At 44.9% G+C, this 25382-nt stretch overlaps 1 protein-coding gene across 3 annotated transcripts in view; it reads left to right on the forward strand.

Annotated features, from left to right (window-relative positions):
- LOC111149017 (prominin 1) overlaps positions 1-20834 on the forward strand; it is a 105166-nt gene extending 84332 nt beyond the window's left edge. The window contains exons 14-25 of one of the 3 annotated variants that reach the window (XM_022505895.1): positions 2133-2236; positions 3790-3874; positions 5472-5618; positions 6426-6497; positions 7526-7618; positions 8247-8264; positions 9638-9691; positions 11719-11799; positions 11889-11957; positions 14839-14931; positions 19182-19297; positions 20259-20834. In XM_022505895.1, coding sequence (XP_022361603.1) covers positions 2133-2236; positions 3790-3874; positions 5472-5618; positions 6426-6497; positions 7526-7618; positions 8247-8264; positions 9638-9691; positions 11719-11799; positions 11889-11957; positions 14839-14931; positions 19182-19297; positions 20259-20313 — 987 coding nt within the window. In that variant the 3' untranslated portion in view covers positions 20314-20834. The remainder of the gene's footprint in view (positions 1-2132; positions 2237-3789; positions 3875-5471; positions 5619-6425; positions 6498-7525; positions 7619-8246; positions 8265-9637; positions 9692-11718; positions 11800-11888; positions 11958-14838; positions 14932-19181; positions 19298-20258) is intronic. The other 2 variants (XM_022505897.1, XM_022505896.1) reach the window with 2 other exon arrangements.
- Positions 20835-25382: the final 4548 nt, after the last annotated feature.

Consider the following 25382-nt stretch of genomic DNA (forward strand, 5'->3'; position numbering starts at 1 on the left):
TTTAAAGGGTTTCTCAAATGACAGTTGCCCATGCCGATGCTTTGAGGCCTTCAATTTAAGTGAAAGACATTGAAAAATTCTACATCTCATGGCAGAGTGTGGTCCCTGGAGGCCATCTGACGAGGCTGTTGGGAAATGAATTCAGTCTCCACCTTCTCCCTCTGAAACTCCATCCTATGGACTCTATGGGACCACCTCTCAGTTCAGCGTCATTAATTAACGAGGAAGTCTGGATCTGTGTGGCACTCTTGTCACTCTGGCTTTCTGGTGCTTTTCTCCAGATTCTGGTTCTCAAAAGATTATTTCTGTTTTGCTGTTTTATTAAATATGCTCTTTCACCTCAGATCTGTTATGAAACTTGGTGAGTGACTATGAAGGTAACCAGTTGTCATGGTATTTTAATTATTCAGTTGATTGAGGAAAATTAAATTGGGAGTGTCAATGTGTTAAATTATGTCCATTTGGGCTCTTCATAAAAAATAATAGTGATACATCAAGCCGGACTTCATTATCTTCCATGCTGTGTTAAATTGCTAAAAAGGGGAACTCTCTCACACTGTTGGTGGGAATGCAAGTTGGTGCAGCCACTTTGGAGAACAGTGTGGAAATTCCTCAAGAAATTAAAAATAGAGCTTCCTTATGACCCTGCAATTGCACTACTGGGTATTTACCCCAAAGATACAGATGTAGTGAAAAGAAGGGCCATCTGTACCCAATGTTTATAGCAGCAATGGCCACGGTCACCAAACTGTGGAAAGAACCAATATGCCCTTCAACAGACAAATGGATAAGGAAGATGTGGTCCATATACACTATGGAGTATTATGCCTCCTTCAGAAAGGATGAATACCCAACTTTTGTATCAACATGGACAGGACTGGAGGAGATTATGCTGAGTGAAATAAGTCAAGCAGAGACAGTCAATTATCATATGGTTTCACTTATTTGCGGAGCATAAGGAATAACATGGAGGACATGGGGAGATGGAGAGGAGAAGGGAGTTGAAGGAAATTGGAGGGGGAGATGAATCATGAGAGACTATGGACTCTGAAAAAAAACCTGAGGGTTTTGAAGGGGCGGGGGGTGGGAGGTTGGGGTAACCAGGTGGTGGGTATTAGGGAGGGCACGTATTGCATGGAACACTGGGTGTGGTGCAAAAACAATGAATACTGTTACACTGAAAAGAAATAAAAAATAAAAATTAAAATTAAAATAAAAAAATAGGGATTTCCTTTTGAAAGATTTATTTATTTATTTAAGAGAGCGAGCATGAGCACTAGCAGGAGGGCAGGGGGAGAGGGAAAGAGAATCCTAAGCCAACTCTATGCTGAGTACAGAGCCAGACGCCAAGCTTGATCTCACGACCCTGAGATCATGACCTGAGCCGAAACCAAAAGTCAACTGCTTAACTGACTGTGCCACCCAGATGCCATAAAATAGGGGATATTTTGAAGCTTACATTCCTCAAGCATATATGTGGTCATGTACTAATGAGCTCATCTTAATATAGATGATATTACATATGACCTATTAGCCATCTTTGATATATGATGTTAAGTGAGAAAGTATGCAAGTTTTAATTCATTTTGCCTACAGAAAAGTAGCAAAAAGGTGGACCTACTGCTTTATGGCTCTCTATTGGCTATTCCGAATCAAATTGTCAACTCTCCCATTTCTAATGTACTTGTCTTACTAAGTAAGTGTTCTCCAAAAAAAGTAGCTCACTAATTCTTATTGATGCTACCTGTCGTCAGTTTATTCCAATCACACTATTATTTTCCTTTTTTTTTAAGATTTTATTTATTTATTTATTTATTTGACAGAGAGAGATCACAAGTAGGCAGAGAGGCAGGCAGAGAGAGAGAGAGGGGGAAGCAGGCTCCCCGCTGAGCAGAGAGCCCGATGCGGGACTTGATCCCAGGACCCCGAGATCAGGACCTGAGTTGAAGGCAGCAGCTTAACCCACTGAGCCACCCAGGCGCCCCTTATTTTCACATTTTAAATTGGAGACCAATAAAGAAAACCATGATCTTCAAAATCCCCAAAATACATTTAACAGAATATTTTATTATATGTATGTGTATTTGAGTAAAAGTACCTCTTTTAAAAAAGCTTTTTTCAATTTGTTCTAGATTTTGGACACACCGTATTTACTAAATGAGAATTGGAAATACTATCTCTCTGGCATGGTGTTTAACAACCCGGATATTAATCTCACTTTTGAACAAGTTTACAGGTAGAATTAATAACACTATGCATTTTTTTGGCTACTGAAAATGTTGTTCCAGAATGAGAATTTTGCTTTTAAATTGTCTTTAAGCTTGATAAGACCAGTTATTCTATTGTCTTCACAAAGAGATAGTGGAAATAAGACCAAAAAGAAAATCCTTCCCCTGAAAGCCTTCTAGACTTTGGCATGATGATATCTCAAGGTCCCCCATCCAGTATGCACTAGACCTTGCTTGTTAAGGTGACCCTAAGATGTATTAATGAGACCCTTTGAAAACTCTTTATACAGTAATCATGCTGCCCCAAGTAAATGCCGTATATAACAAGAAGTTAGCAATTGGGTCTAAATCTCAGACATGCTAACAGTGAAGCAGCTGACTGATGGGCTCCAGTCTTGACTCTATGGTCAGGAAGCAGGCTGTGGGGACCTTGGGCAGTTTTACTTCCTCTTTGTTCAGTAGGGTTCAGAGTTTCCCCTAGCAGAGACAGCAGATGAGTGGCCTTCGTGGTAGACCTTGGTAGTCAATTGTGGTCTTATTCATAGTCAGAAGAGTCTCAGGATCTTCTCCACAGCATGTTGTAGGCAGATGTTATCAATCAATTAGAGTCATTGTGCACAATTAAACCACCCTTGGCCTGAAAGGACAAAGCCGATCTTCTTGGCCTTGGCCCGGCCTGCCAGCTCTTTGTGACTCTGGCTCCTACAGCATTCTGCAGACTTACCCCTCGTGGTTAGTGTTTCAAGCTCTCCATTCCAACAACACCAACCAACTGGGGATTTCCTGGAGAGGAGTCTCACACCTCCTAGGGCTGTGGGAAAGTGGCTTCTCCCAGGCATACCTTAGGTCTAGAAGGCTTTGGTGACTGGACAAGGAAGAGGCACTTCCAGGAAGTGGCTGTCTCAGCAACAGGGACATGCATCAGATGAGCTTCCCCTTCTTAGCTCAGTCAAGCAGGTATTTTGCACATTTTAGAGAAGCATGGAGAGGTGAAGCCAAGTTAGGTGTACTGACCATCTGGATATAGGTGTGGCCCCTTCCCTATCTCCATCCTGCCCTGAAAATATACATCCAACCATATGCTTAGTAAGTGAAGCTCAACCTTGGAAATATGGAGACAAGTGGTCTGGCAGGGCTTTGATAGAATCTTTTAATAAAGCCCATGATACTCTCTGTAACACACAGGTGGTATTATCTTTTATTTGTTTTTTTTTAATGATAATTTATTTCTTCCCTGTTTGTGAACTTGTTAACCCTCATAGCACTAGAAAAAACACAAAGGAGATAGACAGAAGGATGATTTACCAGTCTTACTGTATCTGTTCCAAAGTCGGGACATTAAGCAAAGCAGGGAATGAAGTCTGGAACAGTAAGCACAGGGAGAGACTTCCTCCTGCATCAGCACTCAGAAGCCACTTCTCTGCATGAAGATTTAGACAAAACAAAAGATAAACAGTGAGCCTTCCTCCCTGTATGTGAGCCTCCCTCCCTGTCTGTAGCAGGGGACAGAGGTAGGTACAGCTGCCTTTCTAGATCATGATTTCTCTGTTTATTCCCACAGTGACTGCAAAGAAAATAAGGGCATCTATACCACGCTTAAGCTTGAGAACAGCTACAATATCAGTGAGCATCTCAACATTCAGGAGGTAAGGAATTAGAGCCAGCCAGGAAATGGACATATGTCTTTAGTCAATCCACTTGCCTTCTTCTTTTTTTTCATTGAGATGAAATTCACATAAGATAAAATTCACCATCTAAAAGTGACATTTAGTACACTCACAAGGTTGTGCAACACTCGCTTCTGTCTAATTCCACATCATTTTCCTCGCCCCCTCAACCTATTGTCTTTCTTGAGGCCTGAGTTTCTCTAGTGGACTACTCGAATGTTCTGACATGGGAAGATCTTATCTTGCTGTGTGTCAGTGTCCTTAGAGGAACAAAGGGATATTGGCTCTCCAACAAAGGGATATTGGCTCTCCAACACTGGCCACCTTTTTTGGCCCAGTCCCTGAGGAGGGAACTAGGCACCCAGAACTCCATCCCACACAGTCATTGCCCCTTGGGCATCATGGCTATGGCCCCAGGACTCCAAGGGGCCTCTGTGGAGCTCTGCTGGCCCTCAGCAAGACAGCATCTCAACAGCCATGGATGCTGATAGAAGGGAATGACTTCCTCCTGCTCCTTCACCTGAGCCCATCCCCCCAAGTCATGAGCCTGAAGACTCTGAGGAGAGCGCACTCAAGAGCATTCTGGACAGGAGGAAGAGCAAGAGAGTTTCAGCTGGTCAGGCCTAGGGTGCCATGAACCTAGGCTGTCCCCCTTCCCATACCTGGAGGCCTTTTGGTCTTCTCATAGGAAAAAACGTAAGGAGCCTTCTTTCTTCTGGACTTCCCAATGGAAGAAGATACCAAGGGATACTAAGGAAAGAGGCTAAACCTCACAGCTTGCCCACTGAGATATGACAGAAGGCTTTCAGAGGAACCAGGAGACCATGATGGCCTGACAGTTTTTGAATAGGAAGGGGTTTATTTAAAAGCTGAATACAAATTTTGCATTGTATTGTATTTTGTCTTGTGTTGATTATCCTCCCTAAATATTCCTTGCATGTCTATATAAATATAATTCAAGCCCTCACCAGATGCCCTCTGCCGATTTGACATCATGCTATGTGTTGTGTTCTCTGTCCACCAGAAACGGAGTGCCCAGGACACTCAGGCACTACACACTGATTGCCCCCTAGGACAACCTCAAGTCACCAGCCATGTCCCTGTGATCTCAAGTGTCCTCACTATGCAAGTCCAGGGCATGCTGCCTCCTTCCCCTGGGATACAGCCTGCCTGACCCCTTTCAAAATCTCTATTTGTCCAGACCCATTTAGAAGCCACCTCCTCTCCATTGCCCTGTCTAGGACACTGACCTGGGTAGACTCTTCTCTGCCCCTGGGGTCCTGATGCAGTTCGTGTGCCTTTATTATGACACTGCCTCTTCTTTTGAGGACTTTGAGGGCTGAGATGGAATATTATTTGCATCCCAGTTCCTCACACAGTGCTTGGTGTGGGGCATAAGGAAGGAGGCAGGGATGCAGGGAAGGAGTGGGAGGGGCGAGAAGAGTACCAGGAAGAAATGCCAGTCAAATGCTCATCTGTGATTTTGTTGTCTTGTGTCATTGCTCTTTTAATGTGTGAAAGTATGTGGCATTCTTGAAGAATGGGTTTACTTATAACTTTTCTTTTTATCATGCAGCATGCTGGAAACATAAGCAATGATTTTAAAAATCTGAATGTAAATATTGACAATATTGTGCTGCTGGACGCAACAGGGAGAAAAAACCTGATGAACTTCAGCTCTTCAGGAATAGACACCATAGACTATAACGTCTACTTGGCTGAGGTGTGGCCGTGCGTTCACGCTTGATCTTTGAGGGAAAAAAATAACAGCAGATACCTCTGGGTTTTTTTTGTTTGTTTGTTTTGCTTTTCTTTCCTTTTTTTATTATTGAGATGAAATTTACATAACATAAATTAACTATGTTAAAGTGAGCAATTCTGGGGTTCCTGGCTGGCTCCGTCAGTAGAGCATGCGACTCTTGATCTCAGGGTCGTGAGTTCGAGCTCCACAAAGGGTGGAAAGATTACTTAAAAATAAAATCTTTAAGATATAATTAAGAATTTAAAAAATAAAGAGAGCAATTCATTAGCTTGTAGTATAATGACAGTGTTGCTCAACTAACACTTCTATCCAGTTCTAAAATATCTTTATCTCCCAAAAAAGAAGCCTCATTCCCCTTACATAGTTGTTCCCCTTCCCCCACCTCCCAGGCCTGGCAAATACTAATCTATGTTCTGCTCCTATGAATTTACCGATCCTGGATATGTCATAAGAGCGGAGTCATACAACATGTGACCTTCTGTGTTTAATGGTCTTTACTGCTTCCCTTCCATGTAACCTAAAATTTTTTGAGAGTCATCTCCATTATAGTGTAGATCAGTACTTGATTTCTTTTTATGGTTGGATCATGTGATTGAATAAAAATAATATGGTTTTACATGTATAAATAAGAGTGCAGCTGTTGTCACCTATGTAAGAGTTTCCAGCCTTATTTTATGGAGCATAATTCACTCTGTTGTCTATTAGATATTGTTAAGACTTAAAAAATCTCACAGCCATGACGCGGCTTTCTTTCTCCCTCTTTTGTAGATGGGTAAAGCTCCCACCAAAGTGAATCTTTTAGCCTTTGCAAGTGATCTAGAAGCAAAAGCTGACCATTTGGTGAGTTCAAGTAGTCCAGTTCTAAGTGCTGTAATCGTTAGAGATGTCATATGTCCATACTATTCTTAACTTCCTATACCACAAGTAACCTTTGGTTAAAAATGCCTCTCCCCTGGGTATGTCAAGACTTCCCACCAGCTGCCATTGCCGTGTGGCCCAGAAGTCTGTCAGCACGTGAGTGGTTCCAGGGTGGTGTCAGGGTCCCTGGAGCTGCCCCACGACCTCTGCTCGTGGTAGTGGAGCTCTCACTGCTTTAGAACTATCTCTGCTTTCACACCCATCAACCCCTCTACCACTAAACACGTGTGCACGCAGGTGTATGCGCACACACATTTTTCTCGAAGTGTAGGGAACAGGAGAAGATTCCATTTGGTGCTTTGCGTCACCAGTAACAAGAGGATAAGGGAAGGCAAAGACATCAGCCAAGCCCTGCAAACTTCCGGTCTTTACTTCCCCTGCTTGTTGGTGACTAAATGGCTCAAATGCGCCCCTTTCAAGAAGCAACAGATCATGGGGATGAGGAGCCTGGGCTCTGGACGAAGACTGGGATTTAATCCTGACTCAGACACTTCCTAATGATAAGAACTTGGACCAGATGTTTCACCCCTCTGTGCCTTAGTTTCCTCGTCTGTAAAATGGGAGCAATAAAATTGTTACACATTTATATATTAAACACTATTTAAGTGTGGTTTAAATTGAGCTTGGGTTTTTCATCAGTAAAATGGGGATACAGCTGCTGGAAATTGGACTTTACAGCAGCTCTGTGATGGTGAGGTGAGAAAGAGAGCACAGCCTCCAGCACTCAGGAAAGCCTCATGGCATTGAGTGGCCACTGAGAGTTCATAATTCTATCATTCAAGATAGGGTGTCTTGGCGATGCCCTTCCTGGCAGTCCCCACACCCACAAGCGTGCAAGGAGGGCTGCAAGCTTGTCACAACTACCCTGTCCTGAGCTCATGCTGTTAGAGAAAGTGCTCCAGAGTCTGGAAGGATGGTGTTGATCTTTGTTTATTTTGTTCTCCTTGTAGCCCCAAGGAAGTTTGAAACAGTCCCTGAAAAATAATGCACAAACTATTAGAACAGTTCACCGTGGCCAAGTCATTCCTTTGGAACAGTCAATGGTAACAACCCACAACCTTTGGGGTTTTCCCGGGACCAGAGCAAAAGCCCATCTCACTGGCTGGCTTTCATTTAGACTAATGAAGCATCTGCACCGCACACGTGGGTCAAATCCAGCTGGCCTCAGGCTAAGAAACTGAGCGTGTTACAAATAAGTGATAGCAGGGGCACCTGAGTGGCTCAGTGGGTTGAGCATCTGACTCCTGATTTCAGCTCAGGTCTTGATCTCAGGGTCGTGAGATGGAGCCCCAATTCAGGCTCTGAGCTCTTCAGGGAGTCTGCTTGTCCCTCTCCCTCTGCCCCTCCCCTCCACACTTTCTCTCTCTCTCTCTCTCTCTCTCTGAAATAAATAAAATCTTAAAAAGAATAAAATAAATGATAACAGCTGGGTTTCAAAAAAGACATATTTTCAATTGTCACCACTCCTTTCATGCTTTATCTCCTTGCCTTTTCCACTTGCCTGTGACCAGGTAGATAAACTCTGGGGTTGGCCCACACACCGTGCTCTGGTTCCCTTGGCCTTCAATAGGCCCCTGGAAGCCAGGCACCTCACTGGAGAGCTGCTGGCTGTGCCCTGGACTCACTCACACTTACCTATTCTCAAATTCTTTTTCTCCAAACCCTGCCAAGAAATATGGAAAGGCAAGGGTAAGTCTTTTTCTCTCTGCCTCGTTTAGCTCTGTTCACTGATCTGATGGGCAATGTTTCCTTTCTCCTCTCATAACCTCTGTTCTGACTTCCCCTATCTTTTTCTTCTTGCTGTCTTCTGGCTTCTTTCCCCCAATTCCAGAAAGGTAGTTTGTAGCAGAGAAAGGACATGGGCTCTGGAGTCAGGGAGAGCTGATTTCAGGTCCTGCTTTTGCCTCCACATAGTCTTAGGGCTTTCCATCTCTCATTAGAAAAGGGTGGGAATGGATCCTGCCCTGCGATCACCTGGTTCCTGGAGATATAGGGGCTGGTGTCCCAGAGAGACTCTGTAAACATCAGGAATTATTATTACACATGTGTGGGAAACCTGTTACAGAGTCGGCGGCTCAGGTTTGGAGAAACAGATCAGTCCACTTGATTTCGATTGTGGAACCTTCTAGAATAAGTTTTACCATGTCTCTCTCTTTCTGTATCTCTTTTTCCCTTCTGACTTTCTAACTCATTAGCATATTCACAAAGAAAATTGAATTTTCTGATTGTTGTATGCTATGCTCATGCCAATTTTCTACTCTCCTTGTATATGCCTAGCACAGATTTGTTAAAATTTTAAGCTGGGTTTTCCCAGTTTCTTAAATGCTTTCCTTCAAGGAGACACAAGACTCATCGGCCTTTTCAGAGCTGGGGCAACACGTCTGCAAACAGGCAAATAGCTCTGTACATGTGACCTAAAATCTAAACCAGGGGTTAGGAAACTATGGCCCCCAAAACTACAATTTGTGGGCCAAATCCAGTCTTTTGTTTGTTTTTATAAAGTTTTATTGGAACACAGCCATGCCATCTTATTTACAGATGATTTATGGCTGCTTTCAGCTAAAAGGACAAAGTTTAAAATTAAATTAAATTAGATTAAATTAAATTAAATTAGATTAGATTAAATTAAATTAAAATGACCAAGTTGAGTGCTTCGAACAGGGTATGGTGCACAAAGCCTAAAATATTTACTATCTGGTCTTTGTTTTTACCACTCCCTGATCTAAACCATTCACATTAAACTACTCTGGGCAGTTTGGGCGGAATTTCTTTTGAGTAGTTCCTGCCAGTTTGAGCAAACCTGACTCAATGAGGTTTTTCCGGCACCTTGCATGGGGCGTGATGCTCTAGAAGACATATCCCAATTTCCTTCTTCAGCTTTCCTGACACCAGAGCTATCGTTACTTGCATCTGCTGTTTTTTCTAGAATGAAACCGTTACAGAGTAAAGTCAGATCTGATGACTGGCTGACAGTGGGGGGATGGGGGGTGAGGAGACACAGGCATATGATCTTGCTGGTTCATGTCATAAGTTGGAAAATATCATGTATGTTTGTTCACCAGAGCACTATCTACCAAAGCATCAAGGAACTTCAACTCAAAAGCAGTGGATTGAGGGTAAGGACTTATTTTCCTTTCCTGTCCTGGTGGGGTCAGGGGGGGTGGGGGAGTCTTATCGTAAAAGCACACACAGACTCTCAGAGATGTTGATTTTACAAGTATTTATGTTTATAAAAAAAAACCCATAAAAACAAAAGTCTTAGCTATCTATTTATTTTGAAAGCCAAACTGGGTTTTCCTACCACTGTTTTCTGCAAGTATGTCTCACCTTGGTGCCCTGTTGGACACACAATCAAAAGCTGTGTCTTGATGTGTGATGCACAGTCACTGTTACTGAGATAACACTGCCTGCAGAATCCAGTGGCTTCTGACCACAAAGGCATTCCCGCTATTGGGTCCAGTGCGGGCTTCTGCACCCATCTGCCTACCCAGAGATCCACCCTGAAGGAGCAGCTCCTGTCTGGGCCACCCCATCTCCTCCAGGTAGAGGACAGGCAATCAGAGGGTGAATGGAAACAGGCTGCCCTTTCAGTGGCTGCTTAGAACCAGCACACTGCCATTCTGCCTATGTTCTGTTGGCCCAGAGCAAGTGACATGACGTGGCCAGAACTGTCATCATGGGGTGGGGACGTATGCCCCACACCCCGAGAATAAGTCCCTATCCTATGAGAAGCTAGGCCTAGGAAGGTATCAGCGCTCAGGACCACAGGGGTCTACCTCAGACCACAGACACCCCCACAGCAGAAACGGAGCTCTATGGCTGAGCTGTGTGCATCTTGTATCCTCAATGCCAATAGGCAACTCAGAAAATATTTCCTTACTGAGCAGAATAAGCTGCCCATGAGAGGTTTGGGATGTCAGCCACAACAGAAAACTCCATGGTCTTCCTTGCGCTTTCCTCACAGCTGCCTCTGCAGACCTTTGTCACAGGGCTTCTTGCCACATGGGTCTCCCCTGTGAACCGTGAGCTCCTTCATTTGTAGCTGGTATGATCACTGAGCAACACTGAGCCTGCTACTTGATTGATATACCAAGACCCTGAGTGCCTCAAAGACTATTCCTGTAGGTTTACTCTGCTTGGTGACCATTGCTATACCTCTAATCACCTTTGTCCCATGCCAAGGGGAGCTGGAGACAGACTGGGGACTGCACCCTGGTCTCTTACTGTCCTATGCCTCCTTTGTTCAGGGTGACGGTGTGCAGCTATGCCTTGCCCTTCACAAGGGGCCAGTGTGGGGGCGAATTGGGGTGGAAATCAGCTCTTGACCCAAGTTGCCTCATGAGGATTCTTATCTGTGTGAAATACGTAGGTACAATCCCAGGTTTTGTGTCCTCAGCCTGGTGACATCAAGCAGGGTCAGCTACATCCTCTGTGAAGGTAGCCTAACACAATGCCTTCCAACAGCCTGTGTATACCGGAGGGCCCCCTCCCCCAACCTTGGGGAATGTATTCAGGGGAGGCTTGAAACCACAGGGGGTACTGAACCCTATTGTACTTACATTTTTTTCCCCATACATACACAGCTCTGATAAAGTTGAAGTGATAAATTAGGCACAACAAGAGGGTAGCAATGATAATCAATAATAAAATAGAACAATTAAAACAATATCTTGGAATGGAAGTTATGTGAATGAGGTTTCTTGCTCAAAATATCTTACCGTGCTGAACTCCCCCTTCTTCCCATGATGATGTGAGATGATGAAATGCCTGAGTGATGGGACGAAGTAAGGGGAATGGTGTACGTATGTGACGGAGTGTTAGCTACTATTGACCTTCTGACCATACGTCTGAAGGAGGATCATCTGTGCCTGGACCCCTAGTGAAGGAAATTGTGGATAAGGTGGGGGAATCTTGGACTCAATGAGGTGACTTGGATTAAGAGCTTGGCCCAGTGTCTGGAACAAAGTGAGTGCTTGTCACATACTCCTCTCATTCCCCTGCCCTCAGAGGGCTGGGCTGGTTCTGTGGTCTTCTTAACTAACAAGTCTGTGGTGTGGGGCCCAGGTAACAGCACTTGTATCCACATGCCCTTTCGTTAAATCCCTTCATCACTTGATACCCTGTCCATTGCTGTGTTTTCCAGGTGAAAGTGGCCAATATCCTTTCCTCTCTGGATTCTGCTCAGGACTTCCTCAAAACTCGCATCTCCTCAGTTATTGTTGAAGTAAGTGGGCGTGAGCCCATCACCACGTGGCCACAGAGAGTATGGGATAGTCCTCTTAATGATTTTACTACTCTCTGATTTCTTTCCAGGAAAGTACAAAGTACGGGAACACGATAATAGGATACTTTGAACACTATCTGCAGTGGGTCAAGATTTCAGTAAGTAGTTTATCTTTAAGGAACGTAAGAGGGCCATGTGTTAGGACAGTCATGTTCTAGGATAAAATCAGGAGGAAATGAAGTTAAATTCCTAGTAATTGAGTAGGAGATAAGCAAAGGACCTTGAACATGGGGACCATGAGGAGTGGGGGTCGAAAGACTCAGCATGTGTCGTCCACACTGGACCCCTTCTCAGACCTGCCAACCAACTTGGAGAACACACCCCCTCCCTCAGTTTTACCCCCAGCTGCTTTGCTCACCATATGGGGGTTCCTGCCACACTTGACTCTGTCTCCCCAGTGAACTGTGAGTTCTCTTTGTAGTATAGGTGGTGTGTTCCTCCAAGCCTGTCAGGTAGTTGTTATATGAGTCTACTTGGGGTGGCTTGAGGTACAGAAGTTTGTTTTTTCACAATTCTGGAGGCTGGAAGTCCAGGATCAAGGTGTCAGCAGGGTGGGTTTCTTCAGAGGCCTCTCTCCTTGGCTTGTAGGTGGCGGTCTTCTCCCTGTGTCTTCACATGGTCATCCCTCTATGCATGTCTGTGCCCGAATTTTCTCTTCTTTTACAAAGGCACCAGTTATATTGGATTAGGACTCACCCTAATGACTTCATTTGAACCGAACTGCCTCTTCAAAGACCCTACCTCCACATTCCAGTCACATTCCAAGAATCCAAGGGGTAGGACTTTAACACATGAACTTTTGGGGGACCTGATTCTGTCCATAACAGTTGGGTCTCTGTGAATACATTAGAAGAGGAAGTTAGGAGTAGTTTGGTTTTAAGGCAGCATATTGCTCCCAGCAACCGACCCATGGAGTTTAATGGCTTGGAAAATGCCTTTTGTCATCTTAGGCTTTGGGTCCACTTGCCTCTGAGGGTTATTCCACTGGGGCAGGGGCTGGGAGGGAGATGCTTACCGCGGAGTTACTTCAGTTGCATGACTACTTGCTGCCAGCCAAGACAGGCTTTGAGAAGCCTAGGGACTCAGGAAAATTTAGACTACCCCATGCAGCATCGAGTGTCTCATATCTATTCCTGGCCCTCGGCTGCATGAATCAAGACTACCGGCCATCTCTTCCCAATTTGCTGCCCCACCCCCATATTAGAGCCACACCCAACTGCTTGATTCTCTGAAATGTTCACCTTTCTCCATGTGATTCCCATGTGTCATCTCCCCCTCCCCCATCCTCGCCTCCAGTCCCCACCATCTGGGCCCTGAGCCTAGTTCTCCTTCAAGGCTCAGCTTTCTGATGTCTATGCTGATACCTCCTCTTGCCTCCCAGATGTAAAGACCTCAGGGTCTTCTCAGGGCTGGGGCAAAGGGCATGCACACACAGGTGAGTAGGGGCAGAAGAAATGCATTATCATCATTGCCACCGTGGCCACTCGACGCTGTGCGTTTCCTCCACCAGACAAAGGAACCACAGTTTGGTCACATTCATACCGAGAATATGAAGCAAATGCCGGAAAACCCAAGGGAATCTGGACAGGAATGGTTAAGTCATACAAGAGCCACACCATGGGTATATTAGTTAGCCTTTGGTACAAAGTAGATCAGAGTTTTGCCAGGGGACTAGGAGAGATTTTCACAGGGTAGAAATAAGAGAGAAAAATAAGATGCAGAAAAAATACCGAATATGGCTCCTATCCCACTTTTGTAAAACCAACCGTTAAAAAGCCTAGAAAGAGAGTGTACAGGATTGTCTGAGTTTGGTAAAAATGAGGTCGTTAAGGGCACCTGGGTGATTCAGTGGGTTAAAGCCTCTGCCTTCGGCTCAGGTCATGACCCCAGGGTCCTGAAATCGAGCCCCACATTGGGCTCTCTGCTCCTCGGGGAGCGTACTTCCTCTTCTCTCTCTCTCTGCCTCCCTCTCTGCCTACTTGTGATCTCTGTCTTCAAGTAAATAAATAAAATCTTTTTAAAAAAATGAGGTCATTAACGTGGGTTGCCTCATAAGGTATAGGTGGAAGAAAAGGTGAAAGTGAACCCCTACCCATAAAGAAATAGGATACACCCCTGTGCCATAGAGCTAACATCTAGCTCATTGTACGCACTCAGAAGTTTTTTTAAATGAATGAATATAATTATCTTAAGTCAATGGGATTGGAGCATGTTTGTGATTAATTAAACTTGTATGAGCACTGGGTGGTATACATAATTGAAGAATTGTTGAACGCTACATCTGAAACTAGAGATGTACTATAGTTTGGCTAATTTAAATTTAAAAAAGAAATAAAGTTAGTTTAATTGGTTATAAAAAAATCATTCACTTCATTAATGAGTTCATAGTTTTCAGTCTTCTGAAATGGGGTCAGCAGGTGGCGCTGTTTCTGGGAACACAAGTTTATTGGGGCACAGTCACATCCTCCTTTCTTCATCATCTGTGGCTTCTATCCCCATACTGGGGCAGAGTCCAGCAAGTGCTGGAAGGTTGAAAATATTGACTCTCAGGTCCTTTATAGAAAAAGTTTGCCAAGCGCTAGTCTAAACAATATAAGTATTGTTTAATTAGACTTCCATTTTTTCCCCCATATCCTTTGTCAGATTTCAAAGGGGTCAAGCGAGAAATTCAGACTGAGACCCTGAGCTAGACACCTGGACTTCTGCACTCTCTCGGGAGCCTGGCAGGGTGGGTCTTACTGTTCCAGGTAACAAGTGCAGAAATCAGAGACCCAGGCTCAGACAGAATCAGCATCTCGCTTTTGAGCACCTACTTGTATACATCTTTGAGCTCATCTATGGCCAACAGCTCACAGCTCCGTATCTGAGACGGTATAGAGATCCCTTTTGTGAGAACAGGTCAAGGATAAATGGCACATCTAATTCTTGTGGATTTTTGTGGGCATGGCTCAAAGTTCTCCTGTGTTTCTTACCCCACAGATTACTGAGCAAATTGCAGCCTGCAAACCCGTGGCCACTGCTTTAGACTCTGCCGTGGATGTCTTTCTGTGTAGCTACATTATTGACCCCATGGTAAGAATTTCATCTTTCAAAATAAGGAAACACAATAAACTCGTCGCTCTTCAGGGTTTGTTGGCAGATTGTAGTACACCCTAGGATTTAAAATAGTTTTGCACTTGGGTCTGTTACAGTTGTTGAATCCAAGACCTAAAATCTAAAATTTAGCTGAATGTGTTATGATACCTAACACACTAGGAAAAGCCAAAGACCTAGCTGCATACCTTTGTTCCTTCCTAGAATTACATGTATAGAAGTCAGGAGACCCTCATGAGGAAAACTCCTATTTGTCTAGAATAGTTGAGAAGGAGCACTCACTAGTAGGCAGATTGCAGATGTTCAAAACGATTCTTAGTGCAACGATATAGATATAGATGATATAGATAGTGCAACTATATACAGAGATATAGATACAGATATATAACCCCAAAGCTATAGCAAACTTAATTTAATTTTTTATTTAAAAGCCCCTTGAGATATTACCACTGGGATGATAAGTTCCAATTAGCCAAGTGTATTCTTTAGCTCTATTCACTACTCAATATACACTGATGGTCTCTGCGAGCCAATGCTCTCTGGGAGCATCTTCCTTCCTCTGCTGGAAGCACTTGAGTGGCTTCCTATGGTTATCTCCCGTGAAGATCAGGGTCCTTAACTGAATACACCAGGCCCTGCATGCTTGGGTCCCTTCCCATTGAGGCCACATTTCTGCACTCTTTGATCACCTTTCTCGCCATTCTCCCAGACGCATGTTTTCTTTCACTTCTTTAAATCTATCATAATGTCCCCACCTCAGGGCCTTTGCACGTGCCTTTTCTGCTACCTGGACTGGAGGCTGCATGCTCTCTCTCTCTCTCATTCCTCCCTTCCACACCCACATCCAACCTGGCTAACTCTAGCTCTAAATCCATCAGGGAGTGAGAACACAGGCTGTGGATTCAGATTCTACTTTTACATTTTCTGAACTCCATGACTTTGAAAAATTATTGAACTTATCACCTAAGTGGGCTATTTCAATGGCTCATTGAGAGATTATATGTCAAGCCCTTAACATCATAACTGATACGTTGACACTCAATACATGTTTGCTATTACTAGTGAATAATGTTCTGGTCTTAGATCAAACATGTCCTTTTCACTCAGCATCAGGGAAATACAAACCAAAACCACAATGAGATACCACCTCACACCAGTCAGAATGGCTAAAATTAACAAGTCAGGAAACGATAGATGTTGGCAAGGATGCGGAGAAAGGGGAACCCTCCTACACTGTTGGTGGGAATGCAAGCTGGTACAGCCACTCTGGAAAACAGTATGGAGGTTCTTCAAAAGAGTTGGAAATAGAGCTACCTTATGACCCAACAATTACACTACTGGGTATTTACCCTAAAGATACAAATGTAGTGATCTGAAAGGGCACGTGCACCCAAATGTTTATAGCAGCAATGTCCACAATAGCCAAACTATGGAAAGAAACTAGATGTCCATCAGCAGATGAATGGATGAAGAAGATGTGGTATATATACAATGGAATACTATGCAGCCATCAAAAGAAATGAAATCTTGCCATTTGCAACAATGTGGATGGATCTAGAGGGTATTATGCTGAGTGAAATAAGTCAATCAGAGAAAGACAATTATCATATGATCTCCCTGATATGAGGAATTTGAGAGGCAGAGTGGGGGGTTTGGAGGGTAGGGAAGGAAAAAATGAAACAAGATGAGATCGGGAGGGAGACAAACCATAAGAGACTCTTAATCTCCCAAAACAAACTGAGGGTTGCTGGGGGGAGGGGAGGTATGGAGAAGGTGGTTGGGTTATGGACATTGGGGAGGGTATGTGCTATGGTGAGTGCTGTGAAGTGTGTAAGCCTGATGATTCACAGACCTGTACCCCCTGGGGCAAATAATACACTATATGACAATAAAAATAATTAATTAAAAAAAAAACACATGGGGGAAAAAAAAAACATGTATTTTTTTCCAGGAAGCCTTTTCTGATCATCCCACCTAGATTGGGCTCCCTTTTCTACACTCTGACAGAGCACCATGCTTTTCCTTTAGAGGTGTTATTGCTGTTTGAATTGAACATTTGTATGGTTCTTTGATTAAGATGTGTCCTCTGCTGTGCACTCTAGACTCTTGACTCCCTTAGCAGAGCGCCTGTGTGTTGCTGAGTCCCTGTCATCTGGCACATTGCTTGGTGTAGGCAATTGAATAAATGATGATCAGACAGCTCTTTGTTGAAGTACATCTGTATCGCTCCATCTGTCCAATCCCCTGTCCCACATTCACATGACCGTCTGTCTGCAGGACAGACTTTTACACCTGAATGGAAACACTCCTGCACTCTCTCACCCGAGCAGGTCCTAAGGCTTGGCTTCCTCACCACCTTCCCTCCTCCCCAGCCTCTAACTCCTTTGTCCTGCTGCTCGGACCCTCCCTGATGGCTTTGTTTGAACCCTCCTTAGGTGTTCTGAGCTAACCTCGGTGATTCTGAACTGATCTCCTCACATCCAGTGTTCACCACCTTCCCCAGCTACTCAAATCACCCAACCATCAGATGCCTTTCCACAAATAATTGGGACCCAGTGGAGGGGAGGCCTGGAGGCTGCTCAGGAAGATGTAGACTGGAGCTCTATAGCTGGGTGGTTTAAATAGTAAGAAAGAGCTCTGGGCATTGATTTTGCTAAGAAAAAAGACTCCAGACTGACTAACATGTTTCTTTTATATCTTGATTGTTCCCGGAAGAATTATGGCAGCTTCCAATAAAAGGATATGGTTGTCATCAAGCTTCAAAACCTCTCAAAACAAGTTTAGCATAGAAACCTGCCAATAAAAGGATGTTGGGGGATGGGGAAGAAGAACAAATTTTCTGGAAATTCTGGGCCAAGAGGAGCCACTGCCATTTGACAGTTCATCCCATCAGGAGAAGAGCAGAACTGCAGTGGCTGAGCCATGGGGTGGGGGCATTGTGACATTCAAGCTGCCTTCGTCTCGTGGTGGGCTGGGGAGGTGGCCCTAGTGTTACTGACCACACCATCCTAAGGCAGCGGCAGACTGTGTATCTCCGAAGTCGGCCAAGTGTAAGATGCTGGCCGGGGCACGATGCCCACAGGGTCATGCTGGTTGTTCCCAGCTGCGTCCGTTGTGATTGGTGAGTGAGGTTAGAAAGTGTTGGGTGTCACCCCTACAAAAGCTAGCAGGGTGCTATGGGCAAACTGAGGATCGATGCCCCTCTCGATGGAAGAACCACCACTCACCTACCGCTTTATAGCCGGGCGGTCTAAATCGTAAGAAAGAACTCTGGGCATTGATTTTGTCAGGAAACTAGACTCCAGACTGACCAGCATGTTCGCCTTGTAGGGAGGGGGCCTCCGTGTTATGAGATTGAACTTCAGCCTTTTCTTTTTTTTTTTTAAAGATTTTATTTATTTGTCAGAGAGAGAGGGAGAGAGAGCGAGTGCAGGCAGACAGAATGGCAGGCAGAGGCAGAGGGAGAAGCAGGCTCCCTGATGAGCAAGGAGCCCGATGTGGGACTCGATCCCAGGACGCTGGGATCATGACCTGAGCCGAAGGCAGCTGCCTAACCAACTGAGCCACCCAGGCGTCCCGAACTTCAGCCTTTTCAAGAAAGGACATAAACCCTAGTTCCTATGTGAATCCGATGTACGAATGTTGGCAACTATTTTTGAAAATACTTTAAGCGGATTTTTAGACAAAGTAGGGTTGAATACAGCCTATGATCTGCCCTAAAATTGGTTAAATTAAATATGGAATGTTTATTGAAAGCCTCGTAAGACTACCTTTTCCACACTGTGCTGTCTTGGGATGAGGATGCAGTGGTCCTGCTGTTCTGATGGGCCAAAAAGGTGAATTAGAACATCACACAACTCATGAAAGGGATTAAGCTCAGGCTGGCTGGAGGGCCCTGCTCTTCTCCTTGGCAGCAAAGAAATGCCATCTTGTGGGATTCTAGATTCAAACCCTTGCTTCTCCACCTCCTGCCGCTGTTCCTCATTTGTAAAATAAATATAATAATAAGACCGATTCAAGCTTTTCAGGAAGATTTAAAGCCTTACAGTAATACACAGTGTCTCACACAGTAACTGACTCGTATTTAGTTCACAAATGGTCTCCATGAACAAAATTCGAACTCCTTAAAAAACAATTGCAAAAGGAAGTGATTTCCACCCCCAGCAACTGCTGTTTCCCATTCCCCATCTTCAGGCACGTAATCCTCCCTATTCTCTTTTCTTCCCTAGAATTTGTTCTGGTTTGGCATAGGGAAAGCGACCGTATTTTTACTCCCCGCCATCATTTTCGCTGTGAAGCTGGCCAAGTACTATCGTCGAATGGACTCCGAGGACGTGTACGATGAGTAAGTAGACAAATTTCTGCAGAGTTCAGGGGCGTCGGGGGGGGGGGGCATTTTCTAAGTGGTACGGACCTCGGAGAGCTTGCGGAAGATGAGCTCTGATGAAATTACGCTTGGTCTTTTTTTAAGTAGGGGGTCACTTCTGTTCAGGAGTCTTCTTTGTATCGACTTTCTTGTGCTTGTTTTAACGATGTTTTCCCTCTCGCTTACTCCTCTCAGCGTTCTTAACCAACCTTCTTGTTTCTTGTTTGCAGTTCCTCTGTCTTGGGGACTTGGCACTTTACTTTATAACTGTTTTTACTAGTTTTCATTTTGACTCTGTAGCCTACGCTTCACTCTGTGGTGACCCTGTATGCTTCATTTTTACTTCTCTCTCTTCCCTCTCGACCTGTGACTCTCCTGAATTTACTCTGCCCGCATCCATATCAGGGTAAAAAATGTGGGGGATGCAGCTATTGAGCTGTAATCATAATTTAAAAAAAAAAAATTGTATCTCCCTTTCTAGTATTTTATAGTGCTGAAACTGTATCACCAAAAAGTAAGACTTTCCTTTTTTAAAACCGTATTCATCAGATGGGACTGGGGAGGGCATCATAATTAACATATGATGGGCTTATACAACAGAATTAATAACATCTTAAAATTACATAGTGACATTAGATATGCCCAGATAAAAATCAATGCTGATGTCTTTTAAAATGAGGGCTGGCACACACAAGGTACTGAAGAAATGCTGGTTGAATTAATGACATTTTATACATCCAGTTTATTTATCTCTAAAATGGTTGTTTCAGTACTTGGTTTTAAAGGAAGCAGAATGTGAATATACCTTTTTACCTTCTTTGTAGACTTCGCAAATTGTCATTTACTTTTCATGACTGTTACATTGCCTTTGTAACCCATGATGTAAATCCTTCATCTTAGAGGTAACGTGGTGTTTTTGGTATATTTATTTTTGTTGCAGTATGGAAAATGGTGATATTGGTTTTCATAGACATCATTCCACTCAGACTGTATGAACAAAGTTTTTAAACAGACCCAATGGCACGAGTTCTTGACCTACAGCACCTCCAAATTCTGGAAAAGAAACCCTTCCCTCCCGGAGTTTACAGAGTTCAGTGATTTTATATGCAACATGCGCTCACGCGCCAAAGAGTGAAAAACCGTGTACACCTATTTTTTATTAATCTCTAGAAGTCTTGCTTTTATCATCTGAGCCTTTGATGAAAATTTCAGTATGTAATACCTTCATTGGATTTCCAGGTTAGCTTTGGGAGCAAGATGTGAATTGTGTCCCACTTCCTTCCTTGGGAACTTAGACTTGTAGTTAGAGAACGTTCAGCAAATCACAGATGTGTGTGTGTGTGTGAACAATAAAAGAATGATTTTGGAAATCTGACTCTGATCTTCTTATTGACAAATATTCTGATATGATAGGTACTAGTTACATCACTGTGTCTTTTTCTTAGAAGTACTGTAACAAGCAGAGTGGGTGGCTTCACGCAGCAGGAGCGTCTTCTCTCCCAGTTCTAGAGGCCCGGGCCCTGAAATCCCCTTCCGGGCCCTGAAATCCCCTTCCGAAGAGAAAGTTTGTTGGAGAATCTGTTCCTCGCCTTTCTGGTTGACTCTGATGATTGTGACAATGTGCGGCGTTCCTCCGACGTACCACTCCAGTCTCTGCCTCTGTCTTCACAAGGAGTCTGCCCTTGGGTGCCTGTGTCCAAATTTCCCTCTACTTCTAAGGAGTCATTGGATCAGGACCCGTCCTCGTCAAGAATGACCTCATATCTATTTCATCACATTTGCAGACAACCTCTTTCCAAAGCTTCACGGTTCCAGGTGGATGTGAATTTGGGGGTGGGTGGGGCGAACACCGTGCAAGCCAGCACCATCACAAAGCAGCAATAGCAAACAGCCAGACAGGGAAGTGAATTTGAAGGAGAGCACCTATAAACACAGAAACTAACTTAAATAACCCAAATCACAAAAGACAGAAAAATGACAAATTTTATTAGACACATACAAAATAGTGACTCATCTCCCTCTTCATTTTATGTTGGTCTTTATTTAAGAACACGTGAATACTCCACTGCTTGTGAGCATAAATTGTCTCTTTATCTTACGCAATGATGCCCAGCCCCTCCCACACAATAGATTCACGTGGTTGATACTTAGGTCCCGTCCTTAGAGATTCTAATATAATTGGCTAGGGGTGTGGCCCAAACATGTGAAGTTTTACATTTTCTCAGGTGAGGGGTGCCTGGATGGCTCAGTCTGCTGGGCTTCCGGCTCTTGGTTTTGGCTCAGGTCATGGTGTCTGTGGTTGTGGGATCGAGCCCTGCATCAGGCTCTGTGCTCAGTGAGGAGCCTGCTTCAGATTCTTTCTCCCTCTCCCTTTGCCCCTCTCTGCTCACACTCAGTCTGTCTCTCAAAAAGATGGGTAAATCTTAAAAAAAAAAAAAAATTTCCTCAGGTGATTCTAATAGATGACCAAGATTGAGAAACACTGCCCTGGATTAACAGAATCATTTTCTGGGATATATCACATGTAAATCTCATGTACAACCTGGCTGAGGACTATGAATACAGCTCTACATGCATTTCATCCAAAAGGACCCTGTCCTTGAGGAAAGATAGCAGAGATCTGTGTTCCGATCGCTGGTGACGGCTCCTAGTCACAGAGGTGCAGACGCAGAAGGGAGCAGCCATTGTCGCATTGGTCCTTTTGAGGACCAGCTGCATTGCTTTCGCACTGTCTTCTCGGTAGCGAGTCTACAGTGCTGGTAACATGGTCTATCCAGCAGTCATGCCCAGTCAGGTCTTTTAAAGTCCATTCTGCTTCTTGATGACATCATCAGCTGAGAAAGAGAAGGAATCCATAATGTCTACTGAATGTCATGTCCATTAGCCCACTGTCAGGACCCCTTGGGCAGCATATGACTGTAAACGTCTCAGACATCCAAAATACGGCAGAGCTTGGTCTCGAGGGCTTCTGTAGTGTGCCCAGAATCTGCCACTCCCACAAAACTTGGCTTCTTGGGTTGTCGCAAAAGCCACAGGAAGCCAGAAATTGCCACAAGATGGCAGCAGAGGATGTGTGTAATCTATTTGCAAGGCGTCTTTTTAGAGCTATTAGGGTTCTTGCTTCATCTTAGAAAATCAGGAGGAACATCACAAACATTCAACAAATGGCCAATAAACATTAAAAAAAAAGAATAAAAGGAAAGAAAATCAGTTCAACTGCCAACAGGTACGATAGTCCTGATAGGCCATTTCGATCTCCTTGTCTTGCTGATGAGGCTGATCCTTGGCGCCCATCCAGTTAGTAGCGGGATTCCTCTGCCCAGGTAACAGCACAGGCCACCATTCAGGCTCGAACAGCCCCATTGTTAGTCGGGCTCATCTCAGCCTGCACCTCCCCGTGGGCACCCTCATCAGGTATGGGAAATGTTTCATCAGAAAGCTCCATGGCTGTCTTTAATTCACATGTCGTTGTTCACCACCAGTTAGGCTGCTGGCCAGGGCTGAGGACAGATGATAAAGGCACGCCTGACCTTTAAGAGTATTATCTAAAATAAGGCAAGTGCCTTTGAATTTAGCCCTTCATTTTCTACCAGAGTTGTCACTAGCACTGCAGGGCTGCTGCCCCCAGGGGACTCCATCAGCCTCTACCGAGATGAGCCTTCAGGAAACCAGACCCAGGCATCCTCAGACCTTCCTGGGAGCCATCTCCAGGGAGCCAAATGCTCCCAGGTGAGTCATCAAGGGAGATACGATGGGTCCCTAAACATGGGGCACCACCTTCTTGCGTGATGAGCACCTGTCTCTGGGACCTGACTTGCTATTGTGAGATGTTCCATTTCCAGGTTTTATGAGAAAGAAAAAATGTTCGCTTTCCCAGGATCTGAGGGGCCCAGTGCAGGAAGGGGAAACCTGGACACAGTGATGTCTGGCAGTCGTCCCTCAGCCACTCGCTCTCCGTAAGGGTCCAGCAGTAGGCCAGCAGCAGTGTGTCAAGTGCTGCACAGCAGGGAGCCATGTGTGCAGGAAGGAGGAGCCCACAGGTTGATTCTGGGCACAGGTGCCTCTCAGGTGCCTCTCAACTGCCAGAGGCTCCACTCAGCACACTTCCCTCTGTCAGATCACTAGATTCCACCAGGTCCTTGGGGCTTACAGGCCTCGGGTAGGTGGACCATGGGGCTGCCTCTTGCACACCTGCTACCCAGGTCCCCAGGAAGATTGGGCTGATTTTCCGGTCAGTTTGAACAACAGGCTCAACAAATTATGGGATGAGGCCCATATTGTCTCCTGTCCCCAAAGAGCCCAACTAAGTCCAGGCTTCCCACTAGGTTTGTGAGGTCTATAGGGGGTGTGACTTTTCCTTTACTGTCTTGGGAATCCATCTCTGAGCCTCAGTCCACAGTCCTTCTGAGAACTGACTGGAGGTTGTCCCCCCAGGACTCCACTCCTAAGCTGCTGCTCTCTGCTTTCCATGGGAGCCCATCAGCTTGACGTCATCACTGCAGGCCCCCTCAGGGGGCAAGAGTGTGAGCCTTCAGGTGCCTGTGGGGCAGGACAGTAAACATGTTTGCAGGGCCAGGCGAGCTTGCCAACAAATGATCTTTGACACTTTGTGACAAAGAGATTGAGCAAAAGGCACTAGCCATGTCCAAGACAGAATCCTGCCAAAATGTGTAATCAGTACAGCTGCAGTCGGAAGTCTGACAAGGCTGGGCTTCCAGAGGCAACAACTGAATCTTGTTCAGGATAATCCACGATGGAAACACCCATTTTGGATTCACGGGAGGAAGAAAGGAGTTTTCAGTGTGTAAAGCTCACAGGGTTGGGTGCCATTGTGAAAGCAACTGGCATTACCCAGCTGATGCACTCTGGTCCTTCACAGGCTGTAGAACCTCGTGAATGGGACGCAATCTGTTTGTGTTTCGTACAGGAAATCTATCTGTCAGGTTAATTGAACTGATGAATTTAAACTGATGGTCTTGACCTTCTCATCTCTAATACACACTCCTCCTCTCACACTTGGTGATTCAAAGTTTATATGAACATGGGGCAGATTAAGCACAGACAGTTACTCACCTTTTAACAACTGTCCCACCATCTGCAGGAAGGATTTCGGACCTGCCTGGGAGGTGCATGTATTATGGCTGGGGACTAACTGCTTTGAATAAAGTGGCTAAGAAAAAATGTGAGAATGAAAAATCCTTGCTGCCCATCCACTTGCAGATCTATCTGGGTCTGTGAGCTCCTGAAAGATTGCAGCTTATAATCAGCACAGGGGAATCCGCGGAAGGACTTCTTTCTGCCTGAAGAGCTCAAGTCGGTTGCTGTCTGGGAGGCAACTGGCAGGTCTTCTCTCTGGTCGTTTAATAATACATATTTTGGGGGCACCTGTGTGGCTCAGTGGGTTAAAGCCTTCAGCTCAGGTCATGATCCCAGGGTCCTGGGATCAAGCCCTGCATCGGGCTCTCTGCTCAGCAGGGAGCCTGCTTCCTCCTCTCTCTCTGCCTGCCTCTCTGCCTACTTGTGATCTCAGTCTGTCAAATATATAAATAAAAATCTTAAAAATAATAATAATACATATTTTTCAGGATGCCCGGGTGTCTCAGTTCGTTAAGTGTGTGACTTAAGCTCAGGTCATGTTCCTGGGGTCCTGGCCCCGAGTAGGTCTTCCTGCTCAGCAAGGAGTCTGCTTCTCCCTCTGTCTCTGCCCCTCCCCCTACTCTTGCATACTCATACTCACGCTCTCTTTCTCTCAAATAAAGAAATATAATATTTCAATGTTGTCCTGAAGTCATATGTGTCCATGCTCTAGAAGTCAGAGCTGGAAAAACTTCGGACCTATTAAACATAGTGACCAAGTTTGTGTGGAGACACCCCTCTCCAACTATCTCCAGTACTCACCCCCACCCCACACCTCCCAGGGATCCCTGTTCCCTTTCTGCCTCTCCTTCTCCTTCCGGTCTGTCCCCGGAGCCACGCCAGGCCAGGCCGCAAACTGAAGTCTCACCAGGTTCTCCTCCTGCATTCTTCTAGAATCCTTTACTCAGGTGGTATCAAACTTGGTTTG

Source organism: Enhydra lutris, unplaced genomic scaffold, assembly GCF_002288905.1.
Source record: "Enhydra lutris kenyoni isolate GAN:26980312 unplaced genomic scaffold, ASM228890v2 scaffoldscaffold21, whole genome shotgun sequence".
Taxonomy (NCBI): Eukaryota; Metazoa; Chordata; class Mammalia; order Carnivora; family Mustelidae; genus Enhydra; species Enhydra lutris.